The sequence below is a fragment of the Trametes versicolor genome (assembly GCF_000271585.1).
Source record: "Trametes versicolor FP-101664 SS1 unplaced genomic scaffold TRAVEscaffold_6, whole genome shotgun sequence".
Taxonomy (NCBI): domain Eukaryota; kingdom Fungi; phylum Basidiomycota; class Agaricomycetes; order Polyporales; family Polyporaceae; genus Trametes; species Trametes versicolor.
Window position 1 is genome coordinate 1,058,705 of NW_007360326.1, and position 20,813 is coordinate 1,079,517.

Below are 20,813 nucleotides of genomic sequence, written 5' to 3' on the forward strand. Positions count from 1 at the left end.
GCCCGGCCAAACGACCGACAGTGCATGTATGACAATATCTACCCTCGCTCGTTAGACCCTACCCTCTCCCGTTAGACTCACCTGAGCCTAAGTTGGTCGAGAAGTGAAGACGGCGCGAAATCGCTAGCTCGCGAGGTGAGTATATGCCAGAAATTTAAATCGATTACCCATGGCTGCTGACAAGGTGCACATGTAGAAGTTCTAGAGAACCCGCCTGACAAGGACAACTCTTTTGCCCTGGATGGTCCTCCTATACCCAACGCGTCACCTCTGGCCATCGCCGGGGACGGCCAGCTTCTCGATAACTATGACGCAGAGCAACACCCATTCCATGGCGAAATGATTCCTTCGCTCCCGCCTCCACAGCTCCCAAAGGAGGAGATCTTGAAGAGTGGCGGGCACGAGAAAACAGGGGAGCTCAAGCCACCTTTTTACCAGAATGGAGGACCTTCGCGCAATCGTACTCTGATGTAAGTTCTCTAGCGGCGATACCAACACAAGGCGTACGTTTGACCACTCGACTTACATATACTTTCGGACTCATCTAGGACCTCTAGTACGGAATTCCCAGTCGTCGTGCGCACGGATCAACGACGACGCCCTCTTCACTCTCTTCCTGCCTTGACGAACCTCCTGACGATATCGGATTCTCATGCCGCCTCCTGCGCCCTCAGAATACGATAGCATCACCCGAGAGATGCCTGGTTCAAATCTGGCTGATAGGTGCTCGTCTCAATAGCTAAGCCTGCCAGTGAAGCTCGAGCATCAAGGCTTGAGTACTTGCAGACCTGGACTGTGCGCCTTGATCGACGCACTTTCGCAGCTAGTATCTCCTCCGACTAATCCTTCTCTGGCAGATACCTTTCCGAGGACGACTCGGATCCGCCTTGTGCTAGGTTTCGCATCCTTGGCTCCGACGCGGTATCATTATGGCCTGGGTCGCTTCCGCGGCTCCGCCGGACACGTGGGAGACATATATAATGATATTCCGAAATGGGTGAGTACCGTGTTGTCCCACCTCTCCTTCGCAAGGGGCACACGTTGCAGGGAACACTCGGCGCAGTCGCCGCGCCGCACAGGTGGCGCACCGCCCGAGCTTCTTCGAGTAAACCACTAATGGGTACATGCGCCCTCAGATCTGATAATGAGGTGGGCCCCTCCCTGACTCAGACGAAGGCTTCTCCATATACGAGGCGAGCCCTTGTTCTCGCGCACAGCCCGCCGCACCTCGTGATAGTTGGGTTCTCACGCGAACCACCAGCTGCTCCGGCGCGTGGCAGTAGCCGCTGGCTCGCCTTTCTCCAGACTCCCTCTTTTGGCAAGTCTTCAAATCATCCTCGCCCAGATAGGTAGGTGGGCCCGTGCTGCACCCAAAACTGCGGGAGACGAGCGTGCTTCGGCTGATGCCTCAAGGCAGGACGCAGTATGGTTTTGCGCCCACAATGGGCCAGGTGGCGCATAGGCTCTCCGATAAAGAGTCCTACGCACGACCCAAATAACACCGATCTTTCGGCCTTTCTACGACGACCCTCCTGCTCCCGTTCCCCTGTACCATCTTCCGACCTTCACTATGCGCCAGGAGACCACCAAGGCAGCCACGCGCACCCATGATCGCTCTGCCTATTGGCAAGGGAGGAAATCAAAGGTTCTCCAAGCTTTGGGCGATGATGCTGAGGGTCGCGTATGTCCTACGCCACCGCGTTCACACAACATGCACTCACATAACTTGTAGTTCAATGTGTTCGATAGCCGTGCTCCTCCGACCCCCAAGAATGCAGGCATGCCAAACCCCGATCCGCCTGCTCAAGTAGTACACGTCTTCCCAACGACTCGGCGTTCGGAGGGAGTTCTCAAACGTGCAATCAGTGCGCATACGCGCGGACTCCCGTCCAAGAAGCCCGGGCATTTCGCAAAGCATCCTTTCGTTTCTATTCGCCCCTCTACTGTAGATCGCGTATCGTTGCCATCGATGCGCGATCTAATAACTCATATGCCAGTGGTTTTGTCCAGACCCTCTTCTGCGCCACCGTGTGCGGCCAAGGAAGAGCCCCGCGACAGAGATCGTCTCCATCCTCACGAGCGCCCGACCCTTCCTCCCTTGTCTTCTGTCATAGGCGAGAAGTACTGGAAGGGGTTACCGCCCCTCTGCGGTGTCCCGATGCGGCGCAAGCGCTGGTACTTGAGGAAGCTGGACAGCTCTGGCAGGCGACCTCGTCATTCCGGCTTTCCGGGTATCTCTACTTCGTCGGTTTTTGTTACAAGAAACTGCGCGCAGCCCAACACGAATCCACACGTTCAAAGTAACTCGATGTACAAATATCCCTGTTTTCCGGCCCCTCCGCCCGCCCCGCCCTGCTCTCTGTCCGCTGTCACCAAACATTCCGAATCGCGCACTCTTTTGTTCTCCGTTGCTTCAGAGAGCGAGAATCGACGCGACGAGAACGACCCGCGCGGGATACACATGCCGCAAGCTATCGTGGCTCGTGCGCCGCATCCCGAGAGGGTAGTTGTCGCCAGCCGCTCCGCGCCACCGGAGCTCAAATACCCGGCGAAACCCCATCCTGCCCCCATGAATCAGCCACCTCTCATCGTCATGCTCCCCGAGCGCAAGCTGGACGTGCCGGTGCAATACATGTTTTACGACCAGGATACCGAGAGCTTCACAAAGGAACACAAGGGCTTTTCCCAGCGCGGACCCGATATCCAGTACAGCCGTCCCAAATACTGCGCGCACCCGTTGGAGCGCTCTCTTACAGACAAACCTCCCACGCCCACCACATATTCCGCTGCCCACGATTCAGTGGGGCTACAGCGTCTCCACGACGCCCTCGTGAACGGGGCGGCGGTCAAGAAGGAAGAACCCGCGCTCGACGACGATGTTCGCATGGACGTTGAGTGGGCCAAGCCGTCTCGACCCCCGCCTCCGCCTCCGGCGCCGCGGCCAGGCCCCCACGTGCATCGCTGCGTGCAGGCTTGCTCGCGCCCGCGCCCGCGTCCGGCTGCCTGCACCATAATCTCCCACAGGCAGCCGTGAGGCGGACGTCGCGGCTGCCTCCCGCGCCACTCCATCGAAAGGTGTAGTGCTCCGCCGACGCAAATGTAATTCCTACTCATATGGTGCCTTGCGCCCAGTTTTCGAATGACCTTGTGAGTTCTGAGTTCTGCTAGATCGTTGCGAGTTCGAGTATGCTGTCGTGAATTGTAGTATGTACGTGATATGTAGTATGCCATCATCTATGCCCTTCCTATGCAATATATGCCCTATGCTATGCGAATGAGCCGAAATTCCCGATGTCCTTGAAGCGACAGTTTCGACTCAGAAGTCCGAGCGAGCCTTCCTTGACTCGGGCAGTGTACATGCGGCAATATATTGTATTGCAAGCTCACACGTCCTATAGACACACACATACAATTGGTAATGCGACTGGTGCTGTACCGCATCCGCGCGATTACAAGTGCGCGGTATCTGCCATGAGAAAGTCCTCCGAATCCCAACATAGCTCCCGGGCCACGCTGTCTTCTTCTCGAAGTATCTAGCTCTCTGATACACGTTCCTCCCATCCTTCGACGCTAGTGCGGCTTCCGATGGGGCCAAAGTAACTACAACAAGCCGGCCGACGATCCAGGAGTCTCGTCCTCGTCCGGAGCCCGCGGCACTGGTACACTGGCAGCTGCCCACGCCTTCAGAAGCTTTATGTCTGTATCCGGATGCGCACCTCCGCACAGGGTTTCCGATGTGTCTTGACTTCATCGCCACTGGGTCGCTGGCACGGAGCCGGGGGCAGCGCAGCGCCCAGTGTGGAGTGTACTGCAGCTGGATCCCGACTTACCTTTTCGAATGGCGGTCATAAACGAGCCCTCTGAAGGGCCTTTTCGTCTTTGATCCTCGCGGCACCTATGGAGGCGTTCATGGAGCCCTCGATACTGGAAGCTCCCTCATGCAGTATTAGGAACACTATAAGTCGTTATTCGAATAAGAGCACTCACTGCCAGGAACCGCGCGATTTCCGAGTCCGTGACAGCTGGTACGTTCATTAGACACAATGTCAAGATCGATACCAGTATCTTTGGCTATGGCTAGTAGTCGCGCATAGTCGACAGTCCGACCGCAGTAGTAGCAAAATGAACCAAAGTTGAACAAGTTGGACTCGGACTTTGTCGGACCAGCGCGCGGTAACAGTACTTATCCCGGGATTTGCCGGGTATAAATGCGGGCAACTTTGGCATCAACACATTGATCTGCCTTTGCTTTTTCTCCTATCTCCTCAGCGTATACATCCGCTCCATGTCTCTCCGGTCACTCGCTACGCTGGCTCACTCTAGTATCGATGTGGCTACTGTTTCGGATGTCCAATCGTGCCCATAGCCGATTGCACTGGTAGCGCCGATATCGTCCCAAGTTGATACGTACCATCAGCAAGTCCAATGACCATACATCCTCGGTGGAAAACTTTCGAAATCAAAAACGTGGTGCGAGATCATATCCTGTTACTACAGTGTACTCCCGCCGGTTCTTGGCCTGTGGATCAAGGAGATCGAATCGATCTATTCTCGGAGCTCATTACTAGGCTATGGGTTGTCACTGTTTGAATCGAGCATACAGATTCAACTCATAGCTCGGCAGTGCAGCACTATATGAGAAATAACGTGTTCATTGCGGTATCCATTAGCGCATCCCCATCATAGGGGACGAAAACATTGGCGCACAATGCTCGCATTGCAATAGGTACATCAGATTCCAAGCTCGTTTCAGATCTGCGGAACAGGAGGCGGGGAGGAACAGCTAGTGGAAATATGGGTTATCGCTGTTTGTACAAGAGGCTAAGACCGCGGTTGGTTGCCTGCGGGTATGAGGCGACGTTTGCAAGGATTCGTAATTGGAGAGTGACTGAGGTTCAGCGTCGGATACGCCGTGATCGAGTCGTCGTGGGCGATCATCGAGCGAGGGCGACCCGGAGGGACGACCTCCCGGTGGTGGGCCAGCTGTGCCAACTCCAGCGCTGACATGGCGAGCGGGTCGCCAGCTTCACGTGGGGTCCACAGGGAGAACTCGTGAGCCGGCAGTGTCTGTACAGGGCCGGCGTCGTACAGGAACCGATGGTGGGCTCCTCGATGATGGTAAGGCGGCAAGCCCTCCGACCCAAAAGCATGTTCCTGTTGGCGTCGAGAGGGCGAGACCGAACACTCGCGCGGGTCTAGATTATCATTCTCAAAACTGGGGTCGTATGCCACTTGAGCGTGCGCCGCAGTTGAGTGACAGATGCTCGCGCGCTGCGAATAGAGCCACTGGTCCGTGCCTGTGTAGTCGAGTCCGAGTGGCGCCTGCGGTCCAGACACTCCAAAGCCAGTGTCGTAGACTTGTTCCTGCTGCGAGAAACTGCCGTACAAGTTGTGGTTGGATGATCGACCGTAGATGGTGGCTTGCGAAGCGTCGAAGTTGAAGGGCGTCCGCTGAGGATGTTGCAAACTCAGCAGGCGGTCTGCGGAGGGGAAAAACACGTCCTGATACTGATTTGCCGAGTACTGCATGGGCGCGGGCGCGGGCGCGGCAAACGAGTGCCCAAAATTGGTGGTGACCACCTTATTAAGCTCGTAGGGCGCATCGATGGCCCCGACGGACGTGGACGTGGACGACGCCGTAGAGGCAGGGTTCGGGCGGTGCGGCAAAGTGTTTCCGCGCGCCATCATATTGCCATACGTCTGATAGCCCGTGAGAGGTCGACCGCCGTAGCCGCGCGGCTCGAAGGTGTGCGTTTGGAGCATATCACCTCCCACTTGTCCATGTCCACGCCCAGTTCAAGAGGCTATCCGAATGATATCTCGGCGGCCAGTATCCGGCCGGTGTACCCGACATCTGCCGCGCCGTTGTCAGTCGACCATTGCCCGGACATCTGAGCGCAGATGTCCGGCGGCTCTCTGCCCTGCAAATCTCAGGATATCCAGCGCTAGAGACCAGCCCAGTGCTGGCGCTATATTCGGTGGTCATACGGCTGAGCTCGTCGAGACATCCCGTCAGCGCCAAAGCCCCTTTGGATGTGAAGGTCGAAATCTCCAAGTGCTAAGCGCCACCCGTCGGCGCCGCGCAATGGAGGGAGCTGTCGGGCGGCACTTGGGCGGCACTGTACTCTGCCTCTGACCGTCACTTCCCTCCGCACGTCCAGTGTCCACCTGTCACTGTGCCCTCCCTTACTCCTCCAACGTCTTTCTTCTTGCTCACCCTCTGAGGCCGACTTCAGAGGCTGTTCTCGCATTCGAGTGAGTTATCAGCTCATTAATGGCAGCTCATGCCAACAGCCTCGTGCATTCGTCATTACAGTGCTCGTACCTCCAGAACACCAAGGTAAGTTCACCCATATATACGAGCTCGTCCCTGCACCACTTCCAGGCTATCGTCCTCTGCCCACGCCGCTGTCACGTATACTGCCAGTGCATCCCCGCCTCCGTCCAAGCTCGTCCCTCTCCTACTGTATGTGCCCATGTAAGACAGTACCTACTGGATGTCAATTGTATAACACACCGTTTATCCCTACTATGCAATGCCTGCAGCCCCCGCAATCCAGCAATGAATATTCTGGATTTTCGGCTACTGACTTTCGGTGGGCGCCTGTTGTATGGCAGATATCTTGCGTGTCTCGACGAGAGAGCGGGATGGTATCCACGCCACGATCTCACGCGTTAACCGCTGGTCGACATCCGAGAGATATCAAGGCCGGGATATACGACCGTCGTTTCGGCGCAAATACCCGTAGCGAATCTGCCCAATGTCATCAAATATCGCCGCCGCGAGATATCTTGGGATAACTTGTTCCTCCGGGCGTGTCGAGTGTTTTCGTCCGGAGCGGCAGCATAGCCATAGCGATCGTGCTCGTTGTATTCGAGGACGTGCGCTGCATGTGGACGATAATATGGGTGACCGCGGGTGCCGTCATGGTGGCGAACGTCGGCGTGGTGGCGAGTAGGTGTCTGCCTTTCGTCAACGCGCACCGACGGCGGCGTCGTCTGGGGCCCATTCGTGACAGGAGTGGGTTCATTCGAGCGTGGCGGCTGATAGTTGTTCATGGGATGGACGTGTGGCGGGGCTCCGGGGCGGACGCCAGTGGTGGCGAGAGGATGGAAGGCGACAGGAACGGGAGGGCGGATCTCCGCTGGAGCTGCAGCCGGAATCATGGACGATAGAGAGCTCGGCCGCTGTTTGACTGGACGTCTGGATGGCGCCAGGGGGCGATGTTTTGACGACGTTTCGCGCTGAACGCCACCTTTCTACAGGTGGCAAGGTCAGCGGATGAACGGCCCACCGTTCAAGATGCTCGCCTTCGCTCGCACGGGTCCCATAGCCTTAGGTACGGGCAGGCCCTTCAAGTTGATACCGCGGCCGTCCAACAAGCCTCGACGCACATACCTTGCTAGTTGAGCAGTTTTTTTGTTGATGCGCTTTATGTTTGAATCGAACACTCCGCATTGCTTCCAAACGGTGGCGGAAATACGATCATTAGTGAGGATCCCCGAACAAGCGGAAGATGGTCGCATACCTTGGTCGCGTCGTCACCAATATTCTGCATCACCACTTGAGGCTTTCCCCAAGTTTCAGACATTGGAGTTGTGAACATGTCGGTATTGATTATTTCGGGAGGCGGCGGAGTCGAGTCGTCGAGCATTATGAGGCGAAGTTCTGGCATGATAGCCTGGTAGGAGTGTGTTATCGAAGCTGCGCTCAAGTGAGGGATGAGAGAGGCAGAAACACAGCGCTCTTGTACTTTCACCACTAGGCGGAGTTTTGTTTGTTATGAAAACACGCGTCTGGGGAGTTTCGCACACCGCACTGCTTCCGTGCACGCATCAGAACGAGGAGACTCTTCGGTCCGCGCGAGTGTCAGGACGTGAATAGCCACGGAGAGCGAGGCAGGGTTACTGAATGGGTTGATGGACACGCCCCGAGTACACAAAACGGGGTTACTTGGGACCTCTGCTGAGATGTGCTCTAGTCGCGTTTTATTGAACGGTTTTTGGAATAGCCTCCGTACGCCTCAAGGCGTAGCTCGGGCTGGGGCGTGCGATGGTGGGAGATCCGAGGAAGCTAGCACCGCCCGAGAGTGATGAGGTGGATATACTGGAGAGCTCACTAGTGAGACGTTTCGTCGGCTCTATTTCGAGCGTATGCATGCGACTTGCAGTATCTCCACCGTGTTGGCCCCTGGATATCCTGACGGTCTGATGACTCTTCGAAACCTAGTACGAATCGAATCAGTGAGGCTCTTCACCTGTACTTCTGCCGACCCATAAAAGCTATGGATAATCTCAGCCCATCATCCTCAAGAGTAAGTCCTCTGGCGCGTCCATAAGTGCTTAATTATGCGAAGCCCATGCCATACAAGCTCCAGACTTCGCACAGGCTGCAAGTGGTGTTTGAACGTCGAGGATTTAATGCCAGTCCGGGTCTTTCCAAGGGCGCCGCAAGATCCCAAAGTAAGATAAACACAATTCTGCATTTTCTGTGGGTGGACACAAGGTTAGACTCGTGGCCAGTGGTTGGCAGCGCGGTCGGGTCACCGTCGACAACAAGGCCTGCCAAACTCAATTCCGAACGGTTGTGCGCGTGGGCGGCAATTGTGGTGATCGAGCGCAGGCGCCCAAGATTGGCACAGATCGCCACTAGATCGCCGGGCGATCGAGCGATCGCTACGGTAAGTTTGTCTTTTCCTTTCCTCTCTTCCACTCCTTCGCTCTCGAAATCACCCTGCGCTGGGACTGCTTCAGCGATACCACATCTATGCTACACGCAGTCATGCAGTGTACACATTCTCTCGCCCTACCGCTGGTGATGCTTCGCTCGCATCCGTCCATGGTCGCACCAAAGGCTCGAAGCCATCACACTCACGCGCCCTCAAGCAGTACGAAGGATCTATGTTTCAATTGAAAGGATATCATCAGTACAAAATACGGTACGAATCAATCCTGTGATTGCATCAAGTGGTCCAAGTTCGACGTTCAATCACCTGGGGCCCTATTGCAAAGCTATGGGTTGTTTTGAAATGGTTGCTATTTCAGAGCGTATCCATAGCTCGGCGACAGAACCCCCATGCATAGGCGTTACTTCTTATGACGCTGCCGTCTTGTCTGACAGAATGTACTGCATCAAATGTAGCTTCGACGACGATACTACGTCTAGGATATGGTGTCAAAGAGTGTCACTCTCACTTTTCAATCATCTCACTTCTACTCGTCCTCGAAACTCTATAGCTCTATCGATGTGCTATGGGCTTTCAATCATATCTTTTGCATTTGATTGTGGATTCATAGCTCAGCAATAGAACAGCTGCGTACGTGCTCATACACCAAGCACCCAGTGATCAGTGCTCAGGGGACACCTTGTATTGCGTACTATCATTCATCCGAAGCGACGTGACAGTGCCAAATATTTGATTTACGCTACAAAGGGTCATTTAAATACATTCGTCGAATGTGCCTAGAGTACGGACGAAAGGGGAAAGGTGTACAAAAGATATGGGCTGTCAACCATACAGGTCTCGTCATGGACTGCCCAACGAAGACCGGTTTGCCAGAGATCCCTGGGGACCGCAAGGGGGTACCCGGGGCAACAGATCGGGCACCAGCGCGTGGTAGATGTCAAGCCTCTGGAGACCACCGTACGTGTCTCGCTCCAGTAGACGACTTGCGGTAAAGTCCTAACTAGTAAGCTCGAGCCATTAGAACTAGCAGCTCTGCGCGTGCAGCTGTTGTTATGCAAAACGAGGCTCGCGTGTGGCGAGGAGCACAGGGTCATGTTCCTAGGAAACCCGTGAGCATTCCGGGTATACCGTAGAGGGCAGCTCGGTGCTTGTAAGTATAGGACATGCGACACCCTCCTGCCCCGCATTATTCCAACACTCACAAATAACGTGAGGAATCCAAAATCACTTGAGGACCGCCACGGAAGGCGAGGCAAAGGCGATTCAGTACCCGGTCTGTCGTGGGAGAGACAGACTGCGTCCGAGTCGCTTGAGGGGCGAACTCGGTGATGGTGCAGTCGCCACAGCAGGCATTGCCGGCGGCGAGAGGGAGGACAGCAACGAGCGTACTTCGCGCAGCGATGCGCTGTCCGGTCTTCGAGCGAGGCGGTGCGATGCAAATACTGATTGGGTGTGCCGGAGGGATGTTGAAGGAAGCATCGGCGAGGTAAAGGTCTCTAGGGGCCTCAACTGACGACTCGTGCTCTACTATGACCTGGTCGGTCTCCTTGGGTCGCTCGGGCCGTGCTTTGCGCGCGTATGAAATGACGCTGGATGCATGTAGTCTCCAGCGAGCCGCCGCGATCGAGCCGCCGCTGACGCAAAACCCTGCTAGTCAAGTCACGGACTCGTTCATCGTTCGCCAAAGACTCATTTGGGCAGGCACTGATGCACACCTACAGGCTAGGACATGGCGTGTCGGGGGATGGGCGTGTGTATCGCGACTAGGTCTGGAGGGAAAGGAGGGCTGTTGCGACTGCCACCATCCTCGACATAGTAGTCTCGGGTTGATCTCAGGCCCCTCATGCTCGCTACGTCGCTGTTCAGCCGTCGTCGTCGCTGGTATGCAGGAGTCGCACGGGAACTAGCGCGCAGGCCTGCCAGAAGTACTTAGTACTGACATGATACACCGGGACTTACCGAGACGCGCAACTAGCCCGCATCTACTAATGGCATACATTGATCGTGATCGATCTCTTTGACCTTGCCTCTTCTCATACTACTATGCGCTCGCATACCTCAGTTCCTCCCTATCGCTCTTTGGAAAACCGCTGCTCCACCATGCTTACTCCAGTGACGCTTGTGCAGCTCTGTCAGATGCCAAGCTATGCCCTTACTTGCTCTCGGCGCCCATACACCTGCTAGTCCGGAGTTTAGTACCATGAGCGAGTCCAACGACCCTCTATCCTCCGCAGGATAACGGTTGAAAATTGCAACCATGGTGCGAGATCATGTTTTGTTGCCATAGTACATCTCCGCGACATCTGCTTCGCGTGCCCCTCCGATTCTTGGAGCTCGAAGTTGCTACGCTATGGATTAATATCAGTATCTTGATACTTCGAGATTAATACATAGCTGAACATCGGCGTGTTCGTATATAGGTTTCACACGACGGCGTGTCGCATCAACCATAAGATCGCGGTGAATACATAGCTCCAGGCATTCGTATCAGCTCTGGGTTATAGGCAGGGGCGGAGCAGAGCTGGAGGGGGGATTATGGATTAAGTATCTTGCGAGTGGGTGGGTCGGTTTGTGAAACGTCAATGTCGAGGTCGGCCGTCTGCAAGCTTGAAACCCTCGAAAACCGATTGACGCTGCCATAGACGACGAGAAACGCGTACGGCGGCGAGTTAACACGTGGACGCCCGAGTTCGCTCTGACACTTGAGGCTTTATTGCTACGCTATGGGTTGTTTTGTTTTAGATGCCAAAACAGAACAGACTCATAGCTTGGCAACAATGGCCCCATACACAGGAACATCCGTCATGGGGCTGACATGGTGCGTTTTGTAATCAATATCATATATATTAGCAAAACCGCAGATACTAGTACTTCCACTGAAGGCTACATCGTGGTGGACAGCCGTTTACCCTCGTACGTGCTCTGGAATATTGCAGGAGAACTTGGAATACGAATACAGCTTTGGAGGAGATATGGGTTGGTGTTATAGATGAGCTGTGCTAGCTGGCGTCCTGTTATCGTAGGACGCCGCACGCTCATTTGACCCGGGCGAGAGGATGTATGACGGTTGGCTCTCGGTAGGTGACGAACCAGGTTCGTCAGTCAGGGCGCCGCAGAAGTCAGACTCGGAACTGTGGGTGCTCGCGGTGGATGTATAGCCGAGATGGGATGCGTCCGGATGTTCCATGACTACATCGCTATGGGTGCCCCACGGTCCGAGGCGAGAAACCGTCATCTCCGGATAATGGCTCATCTTTGCTAGGAGCGGCATTATATTGGTCGTTCGATCGTTGGCTGGTGCGACGTGCTGCGAAGGCGATCCCTGTGCGTCCAAAGGAGCATACTGGTGTTGGTCATATGCCACGTCTGGGAGGACGTCGAACGAAGCAGTGGATGGAGTGGGGAACGGGAACGGGAACTGAAGCGGCCCTGACTCGCCCCAAAAATGAGCGGGCGGCGGATCCAGGGATGGCGAGAGCGCGGAATGAGGGTGTATCGCCGGCGCACTCAGAGAATGCTGGGGATAGGATGTCGGATGCTGCGATGCGGAAGTATTCGCATCCTTGCCACCGAGAACGTCTTCGACTTGCTGTAAGATGTTCTGAATCAAAAGCGCGATTTCCCCCTCGTCGACAGGTTGGTAAAATTCATTGTTGAGGAAAGACGGAGAGTACGAGACGTCGTTCTCAGCGGACGTAGACGCAGGCGGTCCGACAAAGTCGCCACCTAGTAACCCTATATTGTAAGAAGCGTCGGCCTGGATGGCCGCTGGCTCAGACACCACCTGAGAGTGGTCATGGAAGCCAATCTGAGGGCGGACAAAGACCTGATGTGCGGTGGTCAACGTCCTTTGATTGTACTCCTCAGCTATCCCGTCAGAGGCGGGCTGATCGGCGTGGTACGGATCGGTGTGGCGGTAGTCGCGGTTGGTGTCGTTGGCGTTCGCGCCGAAGGACGCAAAAGTTGGAGCGCCGCCGCGCACCGCGTGTTCGCCCATGTTGATGGGGTGCATGTACTCCGCCCTAGGGACATCGTGGAGTCCGCCGACGCGGTGCAGAGGATAGCTATTCTCGAGTTCGACAGCGTGGCGGGGTCGCGCGTTCTTGTACGGATGGCCAAGGTCAGGGTCACGGTGGCGTTTGAGCGAGGGATATGTCGCCGTGGATGTTGCAGTCGCCACAGCGGGTATGACAGGTGGCGATCAGTGGGACGGACAACGACGAGCGAGAACCGCTCGGCGACGTTCTGTCCAGGGGTTGAGCGAGGTGATGCGATACGAGACGGGTGTGCGTCGCGGCACTGTTGGCAGTGGTGTCGGCGATATATGAGGCTATAGGTTCTCTAGCAGCGAGTTTGCCTCCGATGGTCCTCTTGTGTTGTGGAACGCGCACATAGTCGACGAGATTGGATTCAGTTGGTTCCGAGCGGCGGACATCCTGAGACTGGCGCGCAGTCGCAGTCAGGACATGCATAAGGTGCCTACAGCTCGTATAAGACTTACTAGTGCAGTAGTTGGCGCAACAGATCCCGGAGCGTGGCGTGTCCGAGTCGCGGCCGACGAGGCACGTGTACTAGGATAGGGCCTGGAAGGAGGGTACGCCGATGCCTTTGTTGCGATGCGGGTGTCCTGGAGTGAAAGTGAGGCGGGGGTGGTACTCTTCGTCGTTGTACGCTGGCTAGTGGTGGTGGTCGGTGTTGTGGCGTATCCTCTGCCACCTGGGACGCCGCCCGCAATTCGTTGCTCGTGGAGCCTGGCCAAGAACTGTCTTTCTTGCTTCGCCGCTTCTTTCACGACATCTCGGAGATTCAAGGTGATACAACGGCCCGGAATCTGGATGGAGCCAAGGGTGCACCCATAGGTCAGCGACGGGGACAATCGCCACCCGCTCAGAAATAACTCGAACGCACCAATTTATCATACTCTTTGCACCTACCCGGGGCTCCGTCATAGCTCGGCATTGGGGACAAACAGATGGACTGGGTAGTCTGGGATGGTGAATGGTGGCCGAAAGACACTTAAGGTGGATGTTCAACTAGGGGCCGGAGAGACGCAAGCACGCCGGCCAAGCCTTGTGCTTTTGAACCGCCTGGCGGAGTTAGGCTCTCAATCGCGGGAACACACACAGCACCGCATACACAAGCATACTCCACGGACAACTTGCGCGCCGCGCCCCCACGAACATGGCTTCTGTGCGTGCAGCTGCGAGTGTGTGAATTGAGACTTCCATGTGGCGGGCAGCACAGGTTTAGGCTTGAATGTATTCCTAGGACACTGGTGAGCACGGGCCGTCTATACCCTAGAAGGCAGCTCGGTGGTTGTGTAGAACATGTTGCAGCCTCATGCTCCCGCATTATTCCAATGCTCTCAGGGAACATGAGGGATCTCAAGATGATCTTCGGTAGTCTGCGGCGTTCGCCGTTTGGAGGGGCGCAGCCTGATGCATGCGCCGTAGCGGAACACTTCATCGCCTCCCATGAAGCCGTTTTGCAAGCGCACAACATACCCCCTCAATTGTATCCTACCGATGCTGTGGTTGGAGAAGAGCGCTCTGAGAGAGGAGAAAAAACATTTTGGAGTCTCGGAGCGAGGACAAGCGAAGACGCCGCGATGCTTTCATGTAGCGCCCATGAACCACGTGGGACTGGTTTCCTTACGCGGAAATTTCAGCAGGGCGGCTTCGTTCTGCTCTTCATCCTCCTCTCCGTCTCTCTGTTCCTATCCTCGAGCTGTGCTTCCTGTCTCTCTGCGCTCTTTGATCTTCTGGTCTGGGAACACAATTATATCAAACGACCCACCCAGCAGTCTCAGCTATGCCTGAGGCACGCCTAGTTGACTCCAAGGCGACCTTCGCCTCATTCAACCATCTACTCGATGGACGCATCCTCAGAGCTCTGGCCGATATGGGCTTCGCTCGCCCTACCCTCGTTCAAACAAAAGCGATACCTCTAGCGCTTGAAAACCGTGACATACTGGCGCGGGCGCGAACAGGAAGTGGAAAGACCGCGGCGTACTGCATCCCCGTTGTGCAGAAGGTCTTGAACACCAAAGGGGTGAGTTTGATTCGTTATTGCTTCTGCGAGCTTGGCATGGCATGGTACACATTACCACGGAGCGCTTTGGCTCAGATTTTGCTCCGGAATGGGCTTGAAAGGTCGTCTGGTTCTCAGGATATCTAGCCTTCCAGAGCAAGTGTCCAGCAAAACATGTCCCACGGCACGAACGGAGGCTGGCTCGCCAAACGGCAAAGCACACGACGTTCTTTCCCAGGCGCGTGCTGCGTCTCCCTTTGCTAGTCCTACTCGCTTTGCCTTCGGTGACCGCTTTGCATACGCCCACGGCGTGCGCCGAATTAATACGCTCTAAATGACGTCGTTCGCCGCTGTGAAATCTGTGCTAATATCGTATTGCAGAACATTGCAATTGACGACCCGAAACGACAAGCCACTCGTGCACTCATACTGGTACCGACCCGCGAATTGGCGGAACAGGTGTCTGCGCATCTTCGCAGCCTGTTAACGTACTGCGAAGACGAAGTTTCGGTCGCCAACGTCTCTTCGGGTACAACCACTCACCTCCAGAAGTGAGTAAGTCGTCCGTGATTATCAGCATCCACTAGTATTGACCTTCTCATCAGAACATTACTGTCGGACAATCCTGATGTCGTCATTGCTACTCCTTCGCGCGCACTAGCACTTCTGCAGGCGAAGGTGAGGTGGTTCCACGCTAAAACTAGAGCGCAACTGATCTCTGTATGCACCAGACTATGTCCCTGGACGCCCTGGAGTCTTTGGTTATCGACGAGGCAGATTTGATTCTGTCGTACGGGCACGACGAAGACGTCCGTCAAATTTTCAGCGGAGGCTTTCTCCCCAAGGTTTTCCAGTCGTTCCTCATGAGCGCTACGATGACCGAGGATGTCGAGGCACTCAAAGGTCTTGCGCTGCGTAGCCCGGTAAGCTTGTATGCCGATTCAAGCCACACACGGCATTGACGCAGTTTCAACAGGTCATTCTGAAGCTCGAGGAAGACGAGGACGAGGCGGCAAATTTGACGCAGTACTCCGTTCGGTGCGTGAAGCGGCCCATATCGTGATTCAACTAACTAATCCAACGTAGCTGTTCGGAAGTGGACAAATTCCTTCTGACGTATGTCATTCTGAAGCTCAGGCTCATCAAGGGAAAGTGCATCCTGTTCGTGAACGATGTCGACCGGTGCTACCGCCTCAAGCTGTTCTTGGAACAGTTCTCTATCAAGAGTTGTGTGTTGAACTCTGAGTTGCCTCTCAACTCCAGGTACGGTGTTTACTTGGCTTCCCATGGACTACTATTCACACCTGCCGTAGGTACCATACGGTACAGGAGTTCAACAAAGGCGTGTATGACTACATCATCGCTTCCGACGAGAGCACGGGCCGAGGAGAGCAGGACTCGGACGATGAGCAGGAGGAAGATGCTGCAGAGGAGAACGAAGACGACTGTATGGCCTTTCATCGTACATTGCCGCCGATTTGCTGACAGAAATATACTAGTCATGGACACCCAACGCGAGGCTGAAGATGCCGCTGTTGCTGCTCCCGCCGACCCTGCGCCCGAAGACGCCCCCAAATCCCTGAAACGCAAAAAGGCCACGAGCGAGCCCACACCAGAGCCGTCGTCATCAAAAAGCAAGGCGAACAAGCGCAAACGGCGTAAAGGCGCGTCCGACGCAGAGTACGGCGTCTCGCGCGGCGTGGACTTTGTAGACGTCTCCTGCGTGATCAACTTCGACCTCCCCACGTCCTCGCGTGCGTACACGCACCGCGTCGGGCGTACCGCACGCGCGGGGCGGACAGGCATGGCGCTCTCGTTCGTCGTGCCCAAGGAGCAGTGGGGGCGGAATAAGGTCGTCGGCGGCGTGGAGAGCGCTCTGCGCGATGAGGAGATTTTCGCGCGCATCGAGCGCGAGCAGGCTGCGCGCGGGAGCCAGCTGAAGGAGTATCAGTTCGACATGAAGCAGGTCGAGGCGTTCCGGTACCGCATGGAGGATGCGCTGCGAGCGGTTACGCGGAGCGCGATCAAGGAGGCGCGCATCAAGGAGCTCAAGACGGAGATCCTGAACTCGGATAAGCTGAAGGTAAGTATCTTGTTCGTGAACGCTACCGTCCGGTTGCTTATTGTCGTGTTCACAGGCGCATTTCGAGGACAATCCGCTCGACCTTGAGTACTTGCGGCACGACAAGCCGCTGCATCCCACACGGGTGCAGTCGCACATGAAGCACATCCCGAAGTACCTCTTGCCGCGTCTTGCGGCTGTGCCGGGTGCAGAGGGCGGGGGCGAAGGCGATGCGAAGCCTGTTCCTGTCGCGGGAGAGGTCGGGTTCGTGCCGTTCAACAAAAATGGCGCTAGGGGGCGCGGGCGGGGACGCGGGAGGGGGCGTGGCGGCAGAGGCGGCGCGGGCGGCAGAGGAGGCAAGAAAAAGTCGGATCCCCTGAAGAAATTCGGGTGAGGAGTTCGCGGTCGGTGTGTATCTTGTTTGGCTGTACGTCACATTCCACATCTACTATCTGTTCGGCAGCGGTCAATAGCGCAAGGTGACTGTTCTAAGGCATCGGCGCTTTGAAGACATCGCAAAACCACCATGTTGCTGTTCTTGTGGCGACCAGATGCTTGACAGTACATGTTTTCACTGTAGAGAGCGGGCTCGGCAATGAGTTCATGTCGGCCCTCCAAAGACGCTTGAAGAAGGTGTCATCGTGGGAGAATATGATCCACCATGAGGCAAACGGTTGATGTATGTATGATGTGAGCTTCCCAACATTGACACCCCTCCCATCCAACGTCAACCATTCCATTCTAGCTGTGTTGTATAGGAGATGCCGCCACCCGCTGAGAAAGACCGGAGAGTTCCAAGATAGCGTTTCCCCTGTGATGCGTCTGAAGACCCCAATCGCTGGCCGAGGCGCGCAGCCCATCAAGCTTAAGACCCACTACATGAAGGTTGATCGTGTGGGAACGACACAGGGACGATTCCTATGTGCTAGGATCCGCAAGGTCTTTCCACCAACGCATGGAATTTGCAAAGGTGCGTTTTCGGACAGTCTGCCCCGACAAACCCTCGCATAGCGAAGGCACTAACTTTTGATCAAGCCACAGAAGCGTGAACTCAGGGCGTCCCCTGCCCAATTACATACGGCATACCTGCGGCAATCTTCCTGCCAGCGTGAGGATAAAAGGCGCGGCTGATGCAGTGGCTAGGGCCTTTCCCCCCACCTACACGTCACGGCCTAGCGCTTTCACCCCCAGCTTCTTCACCTCGACGATCGCTACTTGAGCGTGTAGTCTCGTTCGAAGCTGCAACAGGTACGACGTCCTAGGCGATACTGCACATAGCTATTGAACACGCGTTGTGCTTCTGATAGGAGCGATGTGGCTGCTACGCGTCGACGATGCTACACTGCACCAATATCAAGAAGGGAAAGCCCTGCCGCCTTATGCCATTCTTTCGCATGTCTGGCGAGGAGAAGAGCAATCCTTTCAAGATGTCAAAACCCTCAGCTCCGCGACCACGCACAATATGGGTAGCACATTTCCCCAGGGTCTGTCTCCCAAGATCCTCGACTTTTGCGTTTATGCGCGGAAACGTGGGTACAAGTGGGTGTGGATCGACACTTGCTGTATCGACAAAACCAGTAGCGCCGAGCTATCTGAGGCGCTGAACTCCATGTACTCTTACTACGCCAAGGCCGACATCTGCTTTGCGCTGCTTGACGACATTCGCGGCGACGAGGATCCTCGCGAAGTTACGTCCACGTTCCGGAAGAGCTCCTGGTTCAAGAGAGGGTGGACGCTACAAGAGCTCCTTGCACCACACGCAGTCATCTTCCTGTCCCCGCTCTGGCAGCCGATAGGCACGAACCATGCGCTCGCCGATGTGATCGAGCAGATCACGAACATTGACCAAGCGGTTTTGACCCACCAGCTCCCCTTACGCGAAGTCAGTGTGGCCCGTCGAATGTCCTGGGCATCCCAAAGAGAGACAACTCGAATCGAAGACCGCGCGTATTCCCTCATGGGTATCTTCAACGTCTTCATGCCAACCGTCTACGGCGAGGGCGTCCGCGCGTTCATTCGACTCCAAGAAGAGATCCTCAAGCAGCTCTCTGATCAGAGCATCTTCGCGTGGGGTCCCCAGATTCAACTCGATCACGACACCACTATGCGGGACGTGCGTCAGCGGCCACTCTCTGCCCGGACCTACAAATCGCGACTCGCTTTCGAACGTCATCGCGGGCTACAAGGCCTTCTCGCACAATCTCCCAAAGACTTCGAGAACTCAGGTGACATCCGCCCTATGTCCTTTCGGAAGCTCTCTGAGGCGCTGGGCTTGCAAGTGCCAGTTCCGGTCTATCACCCCACTAGCGGCGGCTTGCGCATACAAATGCCGGTCATTCTGGACGAACCGAGGTCATCGCCTCTCATTCCTGGTACTGCCGTAACGGTGTCCTCCGCCGTTCTTGCTTGCGAGGATGAACGTCACAACATGGTGGTTCTCTACCTGCGTCGAGAGTCGGAGAACTCGGACGGATACTCTGTCGGCCTACCCACCGAAGATCAGTACCTCCGCGCTGCGCTGTGGAATCGACCTTCCTATCATCTACAGGAAGTGCAGATCATTGATTTCTACGTGATGCACCGCCACCCGTCGACCGCCGCGTTGCCCTACTTTCCTTTAAGCCAAGCCTCCGTCCCGGAGAACCTTCAAGTCTCTGGCCCCATATCGATATTCTTCTTCTTTCCCATATGGGTTCTGGCTCGCCTACATCTCTCTGGCTTCATCCCGGCTGTCAGTACGGGTGCGCGGTGGGGAATCCAGCCACTCCCCGTCCATGAGGGCATCTCTGCTGAGGTGCGCCGTGACGGGAGCGAGCAACCTACAGCAGGCCCCCGTATGATGACCTCCCAACTGTTCTGGAACACAGGGGCAGCTGGAACTTCGGGGTCAGCAGCCGGTTGGACAACTTCGACTGCGATGCGAATATCGTTCTGGATTGGGTGCAGCTGCGCGCGCAGGGGCACTGTGGAGGACATCTGGATCGATATCGAACTACTGGTCGAAACGCCTCAACGGAGAGTAGCCCGCCTCACAAAAGGTGGATGCAATCGGGCTCATCTATTGCGCGACACTTCTGAGCTACGTTTCAAGCGGGGCCACTATGACTTTGAATGCCGCGTTTCGCCCTGGTGCGGATATCCCGTGCGGTCGGAAGGCGTGGCAAGCTGCGAATATCTCATGGATGTTCGCGTCCTTGAACCGCAAGCATCACACCAAGCATCTCCGTTTCCCTATCCCACCGAGCTGCATCGACCTCCCGAGCCCACAGCTGGAGCGTACATCGAAACCGATTCGGTGCGAGTAGCCTCTACGCCCAACACACTTGCAAGTCCTCCGCTGGTGCCGTTCCCGTCGCCGCCACTTGGCTCACCTGCACGTCTACCACCCCCACCTCCCCACTCTGTTCGCTTCTCTGATGCGCCTCAGACCTTTCCGTCGCCCAGCAACGACCATAATTCAGTGCCTCCGGTGCTTCTGCCACAGTCTGCCACACCTGCCGTGCCCACAAGTAGCCATTCCCCTGCGATGTTTTTTACGCCCTCTAATCCCTCTGTTTTGTTTTACTATCCGGGCGTGGCCCACCACCTGGTGCCGCTCACCGGCTACCCACAGTCAGCTCACCTTCCTGTGCCACCGTATCCTTCCTTGTACGGACCCGGTGCTCACCAGTCGGATGCTAGTGGCGTACAAACTTCCAATATGTCGGACGTTGCTCCACCTACGGGCGCACTTCCACCTGACGAGAGCGTTCCAGGAAGTCCCCCTCGTACCAGTCCTATATCCCAAGTCACTCCCCTTTCCCCGCCCCCGCCTTCCCCCCCACCATCCCCCCAACTACATCGTTCACTATACTCCGGCCATCCCCGGCCGCGTGCGCCTTCACCTAGTCCGCCTCCTCCCAGTCCGCCTCCACCCAGCTCGCCCCCTCTCCCCGCTCCGGCTTCGCAAAACGGCGAACACGAGTCTTTGTTACCGGCCAGTGATCCTCACACCTCCCCTCCGCTGTCCAGTCATCCAAAGCAGCTCGTGCCTT

At 56.0% G+C, this 20,813-nt stretch overlaps 5 protein-coding genes across 5 annotated transcripts; 3 read left to right on the forward strand and 2 right to left on the reverse strand.

The window, feature by feature from the left end:
* The first annotated feature begins 1,734 nt into the window (after positions 1 to 1,734).
* TRAVEDRAFT_64873 (uncharacterized protein) lies at positions 1,735 to 3,261 on the forward strand. The gene is made up of 2 exons (XM_008040518.1): positions 1,735 to 3,075; positions 3,133 to 3,261. The coding sequence occupies exon 1, from the start codon at positions 1,781 to 1,783 to the stop codon at positions 3,032 to 3,034; it is 1,254 nt and encodes a 417-aa protein (XP_008038709.1). The 5' UTR covers positions 1,735 to 1,780; the 3' UTR covers positions 3,035 to 3,075; positions 3,133 to 3,261.
* Positions 3,262 to 4,821: 1,560 nt separating this feature from the next.
* Positions 4,822 to 5,763, reverse strand: TRAVEDRAFT_20451 (uncharacterized protein; the record flags this gene model as incomplete). Its single annotated transcript, XM_008039911.1, has 1 exon — positions 4,822 to 5,763. The coding sequence occupies one exon, from the start codon at positions 5,761 to 5,763 to the stop codon at positions 4,822 to 4,824; it is 942 nt and encodes a 313-aa protein (XP_008038102.1).
* Positions 5,764 to 11,670: 5,907 nt separating this feature from the next.
* On the reverse strand, positions 11,671 to 12,684 carry TRAVEDRAFT_47600 (uncharacterized protein; the record flags this gene model as incomplete). The annotated part of the gene is made up of 1 exon (XM_008040150.1): positions 11,671 to 12,684. The coding sequence occupies one exon, from the start codon at positions 12,682 to 12,684 to the stop codon at positions 11,671 to 11,673; it is 1,014 nt and encodes a 337-aa protein (XP_008038341.1).
* A 1,814-nt stretch (positions 12,685 to 14,498) lies between these two features.
* TRAVEDRAFT_167974 (DEAD-domain-containing protein) lies at positions 14,499 to 17,173 on the forward strand (the record flags this gene model as incomplete). The annotated part of the gene is made up of 9 exons (XM_008040519.1): positions 14,499 to 14,738; positions 15,099 to 15,268; positions 15,323 to 15,395; positions 15,449 to 15,640; positions 15,694 to 15,755; positions 15,804 to 15,980; positions 16,031 to 16,164; positions 16,217 to 16,800; positions 16,856 to 17,173. 9 exons carry the CDS (start codon positions 14,499 to 14,501, stop codon positions 17,171 to 17,173), a joined length of 1,950 nt encoding a protein of 649 aa, XP_008038710.1.
* A 918-nt stretch (positions 17,174 to 18,091) lies between these two features.
* TRAVEDRAFT_123736 (HET-domain-containing protein) lies at positions 18,092 to 18,850 on the forward strand (the record flags this gene model as incomplete). The annotated part of the gene is made up of 1 exon (XM_008040520.1): positions 18,092 to 18,850. A coding segment is annotated over one exon (759 nt), but the record flags the coding sequence as incomplete, so codon positions are not given.
* Positions 18,851 to 20,813: the final 1,963 nt, after the last annotated feature.

Excerpts from the sequence above, each read along its gene's own strand:
- TRAVEDRAFT_64873 (XM_008040518.1), top strand. The coding sequence starts at position 1,781 with ATGCCAAACCCCGATCCGCCTGCTCAAGTAGTACACGTCTTCCCAACG.